We start from the raw sequence: 10,801 nt of genomic DNA, 5'->3' as shown, positions 1-10,801 counted from the left end.
ATGAAGAATCATCAAGGAAAGGAGCTACATGGTCCTCGATCAACGCCCCTCAAGGTCCGCAGAGATTCACACAAGTTGGAAAAAGCAAAGCCTCCCGTCATCATCTACTCCGTTTCACCAAAGCCAATTCATGTCAATCCAAGTGAGTTCATGACTTTGGTTCAGAGGCTCACCGGCCCTTCTTCTTCCTCCTCTGATAAGATTGATGGTGCTCCTTCCGTGGCTAGCAATCAACGGCCATCTTCAGGCCAAATTTTAGATGATGGTAAAGAAGTTATTGAATTGAATGATTGGAAACCGGAGTTGGATCAGTTACCATAAGCTTCTTAGGTAGGTGGGAAGCACACTTTCTGAAAACTCATTTTGAAAGCGTGATACTCTTAGCTTCTTAAACTTCATGTAAATCTTGATTCCTTCACGCTTCTTTTATGCTTTTCACATGCATGGTGTATGCTTTTTATATGTTTTTCTTATATTTTCTCTCATGCTTCCACTCACTTCTCATGTACTTTCTCTAAATTAGTAATCATCATTGTTAGATTTTAACAAAAAAATAACTCTTTTATTGAAAAATTATAAATATAAGAATAATCAAATTTATTTTAATTTTTATTTGCTTCTTGTTCAATTCCTATTTAGTTACCATATTGCTTCATTTTTTATTCCTATTTAACTTTCAAATTGATACTTGAGTTCTGCTTTCTAATGCCTTGCTTCTCGCTTTTGCTTATCATATCATTTTTCGCTTCCACTTCCCACCTTGACAACCTTGGGTAGGATCACCTCTCCCTTCATCCTTGCCTCGAATCTCTCCAAGCATGTACCTTCCTTCACCATTTTCTAGTTTACACTTCTTAAATGAACCAAGTTAAAATCTACGCACCAACAGTCACAAGGATATGATGCACTGGGTGCTGACGATGAGATGATGGGAATGATCATGAACTTCAATCAAGGTGATTACTTTCCTTCCACTATCACCACAAACCTCATTGAAAATTTCCATTGTATGGTTACCGAGATACTTTTAGATTGAATCATAGGTCAAAGAGGGTCCAAAATTCAAGACACCCACAACAAAAGGATTGGGTTGGTTGGTCTCTTTGGAATTAGATTTGTGCATGAAATAATGTTCTATTGTTGACCGGTCCTTGGTATGGCCATAAGGTAAATGTTGAGGGCTATTCCAACATTCACAATGTTCAAAATATAAAGAGACGTTGGGGATACAGGGATTTCTCTCAGGGATGTATCCCAAAACTTGAACTCTTTACAAGTTTATAAATACAGTGAAAGAGTATGAAAAACATACAGACATACAGAAAAAGTAACAGTTACGGTTACAAGAAAGACATTCAAATTATAAGTGAGTTGTGAGTGTGGACCTCTCTGGCGATTTTGAGCGTAACACCATTGCGATTCTGCATCCGAGCATCCAAGTTTTTATATTAGTATCAAAGCCACTCGGTCTCTTCCTGTTGGTGCTCATAAATGTGATCGGCGTGTTGCAAAAAAGTTGTGCCTGCATCAAATGAGATAGACTATGTCATGTGTGCTCATAAACATTCAAGTGCACGGTCAAGCAAACATATACAGTCTCTGAGATAGCAAGTAAGACACTCTTTTCAAACTCTCTTTGAATCCCTACCAAACTGTTGGTATCAATAGAGAATAGAGAAGAAATAAAATATAAAAAAAAATTATAGAAATAATCAAAGGAATGAGAAGAATAGAGGATTTGCCGTCATTTGTTCTTGGTTACTTCACTGCCAAAAAAAAATTTGTACACTAGTTGTTACCGAATTAGTGGTCGAAACTCTTTCATCATGAAATCCTTTTTAAGGGACGACCTTCTTTGATGGTCGAAAAACCCACAGATCAAGAATATTATCGGGTTGGTGGTATTAGTGTACTCTACCGAAGTAGGTCTAAACGGCGGGTTTGTAAAGCGTACCTCATCGAAATAAATCAAGAGGGTGAGTTTACCTCTCGAGTTTTATTCTTCTCATTAGCGGCAAGCCTCATTGAGGGATCAAGTGGTAGTGGGATTGATTTCCTCTTTTCTCTCTTTGTGTTTCCTCTCATCGGACGACCTGCATTGTCATCGCCCCTTGCTGAAAAAACTTTGTCTTGATGGAAAAACAAATTTTCCTCTTTCCAAGAACCCTTCAATGAGGGTTTAAGGTAGGGTGGATCCAACAGGTTTGAGGAATGTCGATCTTTGGCTTCTTTAAGATAGATAGAATCACCGATGGTGATTCGGGTGTCGCAGTCCGACGAAAGCACCGACAGTTTATCATGGAAAGAAAACCACTAATTTGGTTTTTGCTTGAGGAGGAAGAAGGGACTCAAAACCCTTCTTTCGTTCTTTCTTAAAAAGTTTCCATTTAATAGTTTTTTAAGTTATTTTTCATTTAAATCCATATAATTATTATAAATTCCATTTAGAATCCTTTACAATTTTTTATTCAGTGTTTTTATTTCTGAATTTTTTCATAAACAGACTTGTCTACTGCAAAATTAAGAAAAAGAAGCCTCTGCTTATCGTTTTTTGCATAAACAGGATTTTAATTTTTTGAAATTACAGAAAGAGGGTTAAAACTTTATGTTTAACTTAGAAAGTTGCATAAAGAGGTTTATATTTTTTGCTTACATAAAGCCTCTTCTTTTATTTTCTGAAATTATAGAAAAGTGATTCTGGGTTTCTGAAAACCACTCAGTGCTTGGTTGTGTTAAAAGTATTTAGAATTTAGCATTTTTTTGCATATTTTAAATTCATTTAGAAATATCAAAACTAGTTACATTTACAAATATTAGTTACAATAAGCATTATTAATTCTAAGATTTATTTATAATTAAGAATATGGCAAATTGAATAGTCATGACTAAGTTGTCCAAAATTAAAAAACTCAATGAGATGAATGGAATATCTATTAACACATTACAAGACTCTATATGTACTAAATAATGTAAAATCTTCATTAATTGATAACTTGAGTGAATAAGAGAAGAAAGCTCATAATAAGTTTACCGAAGATGATCAACTTGCTCGAGCAACTCTTCTAACATTTATGCAAGATGACCTCATCCGAGTATTTAAAGACTTTGACACTGTAAAGAGAATGATAGAAGAAGTTAGAAAGAGGTATGATATAACTTTAAAAACCCATATTTAACTTCTTCTGGAGCAATACAACTCATGCAGGATGAAAGAGTCAGATAATATAGTCGATCATGTGAATCGAATGCTGGTAATAGCTAAAGACTTAGTCATAGCTGAAAATGATATTCTTGAGCGAATACAAATCTCCACCATACTGAACAACCTTCCTCTAACTTGGAAGATTCTTATCTCTATGTATCTTAATTCCAAGGATATATGAAGCTTCACTCATATTCTTCATTTCAAATCGAAAACTTAACTATGATTTAGTCATATTTATCATGTCTATGTCATTTCTTGCAATTAACATATCATCAACATAGAGGGATAACACAGTAAACTTACTTCTACTATTCTTAGCATATACACAGTGGTCCAGACTATTTGCTTTGTAACCCAATTTGGTTATATTATTATAAAAAGTCAAATACCACTGTCTTGGTGACTACGTAAGTTCATACAAGGATTTATTTGACTTGTATACTTTATCCTCTTGACCTTAAATTTTAAAACCTTCTGGTTGCTGCATGAAAACAATTTCATTTAGTTCATCATTTAAGAATGTCGTTTTCACATCCATTTGAAGTAGGTCAAGATTAAAATAAGCTACTAATGCCAAAATAATTCAAATAGATACCAATTTGATTATTGGAGAGTAAGTTTCTTCATAATCAATCTTTTCTCATTAAGAATAGCCTTTTGCTACTATTTTTTCCTTGAATTTATCAATAGATTCATCTGCCTTGAGTTTTTTCTTGAGAACCCACTTACTACCAATTGCCCTATATCCATTAGGCAAAGTGGCTAGCTCCAAAACACCATTTTTTTTATAAAGTTCAACTCATCTTTTATTGCTTCCTTCCATAGTTCAAACTCATTGGAAGTAACTCCATCTTCAAAACTTAAGTTGTCAAGAGTTTTATTCAAATCCATAGAATAACATAATTCCTCACTCAAGAATGTATAATAATCATTCAAATAAGATGTAGGAGTTTTTGATATTTTCTGTCCAATTATTGCTTGTAAATTTTGCTCATTATTTACAACTAGATCATTATGCTCTAATTCTTGATTTGATACCCCAAGATTATTTATGGTATTCAGAAAAACACCATCATCTTCAGGATCAAAATTACTTTCTTTAGTTTTCAAGAATTCTACCTTTCTACTCCCTATAAATCGCTTTTCAGGATTATATAGACGATATCCCTTTGATTCTTTTGGGTATCCCATGAAGATGCATTTGATAGTTTTGCTATCTACCTTGTCTCTCATTTGACTAGGAATCAACACATGAGCATGTGATCCTCACTTTCGCAAATGACTCGAATATGACTTTCTATCAGTTCATAATTCATGGGTTGTAAGCTCTACAGCCTTAGAAAGAACCTTATTTAGGATATACATGGCAATGCAAACTGCTTCCCCCCAAAATTTATTGGAAAGCTTTACATGTGCCAACATGGACCTTGTCATATCCATTAATGTTATATTCCTTCATTCTGCTACACCATTCTGTTGTGGTGTATGAGATATAGTTGTATGAGGAGTTATATTATTATCATTATAAAATGTCTTAAACTTATCATAGTTATATTTACCTCCTCTATCAGATCTAATCACTTAAATTTTTCTTCCTAATAATCCTTTAACTTCATGTTTATATGCTTTAAACTTTTCTAAAGCTTCAGATTTCTTAGAGATTAGGTAGATGTATCCATACCTTTTAGTAGTCATCTATAAATGTGATGAAATATGATTTTTTTTATGTGTTTCTACTGTTAAGGGTCCACATATGTCTGTGTGTACTAAAATTAGTAAGTCATATGATCTACTTTCCTTAAGAAAATGTTTTCTAGTCATTTACTTGATATGCATGATTATATTTTTTCAAATTCTATATTTTTAAGAGAAGATAATAATCTCATACAAATTATTCTTTTCATTTTATTGATATTTACATGTCACAACCTTAAATGCCATAAATATGCATGGACATTAAACACATAATCAATATAATCAGAAATATTTATTGTATTATTTATACAAAGAGTTATATTTAAACAAAAAAGACCATAGTTAACATCATCGCGACCCCTGAGCTTCACTTTTCCATCTTTTTCAATAGTAATCTTGTCACCCCAGAAGCGGATTTCGAAGCCCTTTTAGCAAAATCTCCTAATACTAAAAGATTTCTTCTCATGAAAGGTACATAAAGTACATTTGTTAGTAGGAGATTGGTCTTTTCTACTTGAAGCCTATAGGTCTCTATCCTAACCACATCACTATAGGTGTTATTTCTCATATACACCTTATGATCTACATGCTTCAACTCCTTCATCTCCACAAGTTCTTCCTTTGACTTAGACATATGTCATCCCTAAATCAATCCACCACCCTTGGAGATCATTATCTATGATCAATGATTCGGATACAATGCATACTATTTATCGTTCTCTATTTACTTGATTTCTTAGATTTTCTTTCTTGATTTTATTTGGGCAATTATTCTTAAAATGCTCAACATTTTTTGCTAGAAAAACATGGTCTCCTGGTTGTAGTCTTGGAGTTCTTGGTTTGCATTGGATGCTTCTTATTAAATTTATTCTTCTTACATTTCTTGAAGAATGCACCTTTAGGCTTAAACTTATGAGAGGTTGTCGAGAAGGATTATTGGGTATTCATGACTTCTCCCTTCCTGTCTTTTGACTTGTGCTCTTGCTCATGGGCTAATTGCAGGGGGAGCTCAATTAGAGTAAGAATTTTCTGGTTTAATCTCATGCCTGGTAAAGGGTACTCTTGTAGTAAAAGGTCAAAAACTAAGTAAGAATGATTGTCCAAAAGATGGATAAGAAAAGTTGAATGTTTCCTATGCTCAGGCAATTAACATACTAATCTATGCAATGCTTTGCACTAGACCTGGTATGAGTTTTGTTGTAAGTCTAGTAAGTAAATATCAAAACAATCCTAGGCTCTCTCACTGAGAAGCAGTGAAAAGAATTTTTCGATATCTAAAGGAAACTATGAAACTCAAGTTATGCTATCAGTCACATAATTTAAAGCTTATAGGCTACTCAGATGCTGACTTTGTTTATGATAGAGATAAAACAAAGTTCACCTCTGGTTATGTATTTATGTTAGGAGGTGGGGCAATTGCATGGTCATACAAGAAACAAGGGTGTATGGCACAACATACTTAGGAAGCTGAGTATATCGCCTGTAACATGGCAGCCACATTTGGTGTGTGGATAAATCATTTCTTAAATGATTAAAATTAAACATTTCAAAGGATTTAGTTCAATTTTATTGTGACAATAAAGCTGTTATAAGACTAATAGAAACAAGAGTTGATAGCTCTAAAAGTAAGCATATTGAAGTTAAATATCAATATATTCATTATGTGCTTATGAAAAATGAAATAACAGTGAACTATATTCCTTCAAGTAACATGGTAACAGATCTGCTAACCAAGGCAGTTAATGATGATGTTTTCCCTAGACATGTGAGTCATATGGGACTCAGATATGTTTAAGTGGTAAGTAAAGATCACTCAAAAAAGTGTGTATGCAAGGTTCTGGTTGAAAACAAGCATATAAACACATAAAATCTCTTATGACCAAGTGGGAGATGTAAAACTATATGGCCATAAGGTGACTGTTGGGGGCTATTCCAATAGTCACAATGTTAAAAATACAAAGAGATGTATCCTTTGGGGATGAAGAGATTTCTATCAAGAATGTGTTCCAAAACTTGAACTCCTTACAATTTTATAAATGCAATGAAAGAGTATGAAAAATATATAGATATATAGAAAAAGTAACAATTACGGTTGCAAGAAAGGCATTCAAATTGTAAGTGAGTTGAGAGTGTGGACCTCCCTTATGATTTCGAGCGTAACAGCATATTCTTCACCCCATTGCAATTTTGCATCCGAGCATCCAAGTTCTTACACTTGTAATTTACTATTTATAATGATGTCCTTGTTGGGACATTACCGTTGATCGATCGGTACTCTTGTTTTCTTGCTAGTTTTGTTTTTATATCAGATTGATTGATCGCAGTAATGGGCCTCCATTTTGACCATGACCAATGCTCATTTTGTTTAAGAGTGGGCACAAGAAAGTGGTTTCGTGCAAAAGCGTCTCCCTAGGGAAGTGTATGGTACCTCATTTTCATGCAAATATATATATATATATATATATGTGTGTGTGTGTGAAAAAACGAGACACTACTTGGCTCCATCAAATTAAGAACAATGCAGAAAATTAGAGATCTACAAACAGGTTGGAGTGGGGTCGGACATGGTTATTACCAAATCCGAGTAATCAAATCTGTCCTATTCGGAGCCAGATTCGGACACGAATATTAAAAAACCCAAACGGAATCCGAGTCTGACTGTGTTGATCATAACCGAACCCGAACTGATATTTGCAATTTGGTTAAGATACGAACTGAAATCCGTAGTTTGTCTCACGTCCATCTTTTGTATTTTATCAAACAAAAATTTAAGGTTCTCTTCTTATTCTCACAAGGGTGTCAACAGGACAGACCTGGGTGAGTCTGAACCTGGATCTGACTTTGAGGTGCTGGTACTAGGTTCAGATCTGGGTCCAATCAGTCCCACCATAAGAAAAATCATATCCCGGTCTTATAAAGATTACATGAGCCAGACACGATTCGTACCCAGTAAAATAATGTTTTATCTTTTCTATATTAAAAATCCGCAGATCCTAATCAGAACTCGAGTCAGACCCGGGTCTGGTATGAAATTTCACAAGCTATACCCCTCTGCACATGCTAATCAGACCTTTTGGGTCCAACCCAAATTCTAATCAGACCTTCTTTTGTGGCAAACCCTGATCATATAGGGTTCTGTACCACTCAGGTCCAGATCAAACCCCACCAATTGACACCCTTAATCGCAACTTTCAAGCTTAAAAGTAGGTGGGTGGTTATTACAGCTGGGTAAAAGGCGCTGCCATCCTACTGTCTGCGGTTAAGTCCTACAGGAGTGCTCCAAAGGGGTTTGGCGCAGTGGGATGGGTTCTAGGCAGCTAGGCAGCCAGTCTAGGTTCAAATCTTATGGATGTCACCCCTTGCGCAAGTCGAAGCATGGCGACTCTCTGGGGACAAGGGCTAAGCCGACAGAGTTTTTATGGCATGCAAGCTCGGCTAGGTCTCTGATCCTGGCCAGCTGTTTCTCTGTGTAAATATAAAAAAAAAAAGTCCCGCATGAGTCATTTTCTTTTAAACGTTGTCAAATATCCAACAGGATTCTAATAACTACCTGAATCCAACTCCTAATTCAATCCGATTCAGGCATCTAAGACCAAATCTGACCCAATTAAATGGATTTTGGTTTCTTTTCACCAAACCCGACTAAACAGCTCTGGGTAAGACAGATAACCAGCCCAAACCGGAAGCAATTTACATCCATACATGGTAGATTTTTCTCTGAAACGCAGTGACACAAAATAAGGCTGGTAAACGAACTGAACATGGCATGTTTTGGCTCGGTTCATTTACCAATAGACCGCGCTCATGACTCGGCTCGTGTTTGTGTTTAGCCGAGCCATGCTTGAGCTTGGCTCAACCCCAAATGAGATGAACTGAACCCGAGCTAGCTCATGCAAAAAGATCCATGTTGTTTAATTATGATTTTTTTTTATATTAATTACACTTAAAGTATATATATTTATATATTACACAACCATAAATCCACCAACAAAAAACCAAACGGCATGCAATATTAGTGGGTCGCGATACTTATCCTTCCCAGCTTATCATCGGTTAAACATGCTAACAGTATATCCAAACTCTGGATCTCTCATCATTGCAACATTGATAAAGCTCATTAATCTGAGCAGTGCCCATGAGCTTCCAAGAAGGATTTTGTATTAACTAAACCAAGTCGTAGATCCTTCTTTCTCTTAAATTTTCTTATTCTTTTTCATTCAATACTCTCATTTGTCAGATGTATTCTTGTCAAATACATCTTATTAGTGATTGACATTGGATACGGGTCACTTAATAGACCCGCCCCCCCTACAAAGTAAAACCCCCGGGTGAGTCAACCAGCTCCTCAGCCGACCCACGGCCTTGATAAGCAATAATAGGGCACTCTCCTGCCAATTGAAGAATTCGACCCCAGCTCCTTTTACTTGGATACCTTTCACATGACCCTGCTAGCCAGGCATTCTCAATCCACAGGAGCATTAACCCTCCCCATTAATTTAGGGTATACCATTTGCTACTTTCATGGGTAAAGAACCTCCTAGTTGTAACTCAGAGGGAAATGTTGTTTTGACCAAATCTGACTTCATTGATGTGTTCTTGTTTATCAAAATAGTAGGAATAAACACTTTGATCATAGTTTTTTTTTAATGTAAAAATATGTTATTTAGAGGTTTGAAAATTTAGAACATTGCATACCATTGATTTTTTAACCCTTGTAAAATCTGACATATACCTCAAAAAAACATGTTCCAACGGTCAGTCTTTACTAAACTTAATGTATAGATCACATTTCAAGGGTAAGATATGTAAATAAAAAAATTATATCTTCTCACTGGAGGTTTCTTACCCACTAGGTAGCAAACATTATCTTTTAATTTACAACCATATATGTGCTAATATGAAGCAACAAGAAAAGGAAAGGAGCTTTGTCCCTCTACCTAGTACTCATATCCAGTGACAAAAGTTAAAAACGGCAAAAGCTCGGCAGGCGAAAAACTCGGGGAGATTTTGAAAATTTTCATAAATTTTGCATTATTTTTGTCAAAATGTTGGGAATAAAAAATAAATTAAAAAATATAAAAAATAAATTTTATAAGAAAATATAAATAAAACACATTTAAAAATAAAAAACTAGGGGGTTTTCACAATAAATATCTTTTAAAAATATAAATATCATGATATTTGTCACTGTTTGAAAATCTCGCAAGAAATTGCTGTTTTAAACTTTCAGGCAATTTCTCACAATATATTGTCAATATTTGTGTAAATATTGCGATATTTGTCACAGAGCTCATATCCAACCATTATAAGTATTGTATAAAAATTGATACTGTTTTTTGTTAAACTAGTTTTTATATTTGGGAAAGGCACGTCATATTTTCAATTGATAAAAAATAATACGAGAATTGTCAACAGTCGGGCATTTGGTCTAGTGGTATGATTCTCGCTTAGGGTGCGAGAGGTCCCGAGTTCAATTCTCGGAATGCCCCTTTTTATGCATTTTCAACATTTAGTTTTTATCACTTGTATCGCTCCCTCTTTATCCGCTGCTTCGCACGCAAACCGCCTATTCTGCTTCCTCCTTATTTTGTTTCAATTTTTTCAAAGGTGAAATTCCCACGATACTTTGTTCTTAGCTTGTTTAGCTGATCATCACCAAAGTCTTTCCTGTAGGGGCTAGGGCACCAATGAAAAGATCAGGTGCAATATGATTGCACAAATATTTGTGCATTAAGGACCTGATCACCTTTCATCTTGGGACAGGCCTGTCAGTTGTGGGACCCAAGGCCTGATGGAAGGTAATCAGGTGCTTAATGCACGAAATTTGTGCCATGTGATTGCACCCGGATCCGGCCACTACCCTACTAGGATAAGTCCAATAGGTTAACTTGCCATATTGAC

The 10,801-nt window shown here is 35.2% G+C and overlaps 1 protein-coding gene and 1 non-coding gene across 2 annotated transcripts; both read left to right on the top strand.

The window, feature by feature from the left end:
* On the top strand, positions 1 to 321 carry LOC149833750 (nuclear speckle RNA-binding protein B-like). The gene has a single exon (XM_090009210.1). It carries the CDS (start codon positions 1 to 3, stop codon positions 319 to 321), a length of 321 nt encoding a protein of 106 aa, XP_089865336.1.
* A 9,996-nt stretch (positions 322 to 10,317) lies between these two features.
* Positions 10,318 to 10,389, top strand: TRNAP-AGG (transfer RNA proline (anticodon AGG)). Its single transcript has one exon. It is a non-coding gene; the product is annotated as a tRNA-Pro (tRNA).
* The last annotated feature ends 412 nt before the right edge of the window (positions 10,390 to 10,801 follow it).

The sequence above is a fragment of the Nuphar pumila genome, chromosome 6 (genome assembly GCF_984573655.1).
Source record: "Nuphar pumila chromosome 6, dmNupPumi1.hap1.1, whole genome shotgun sequence".
Classification (NCBI taxonomy): Eukaryota; Viridiplantae; Streptophyta; class Magnoliopsida; order Nymphaeales; family Nymphaeaceae; genus Nuphar; species Nuphar pumila.
Note: the sequence above shows the minus strand (reverse complement) of the source record. Positions and strands in the feature narration are given on the sequence as shown.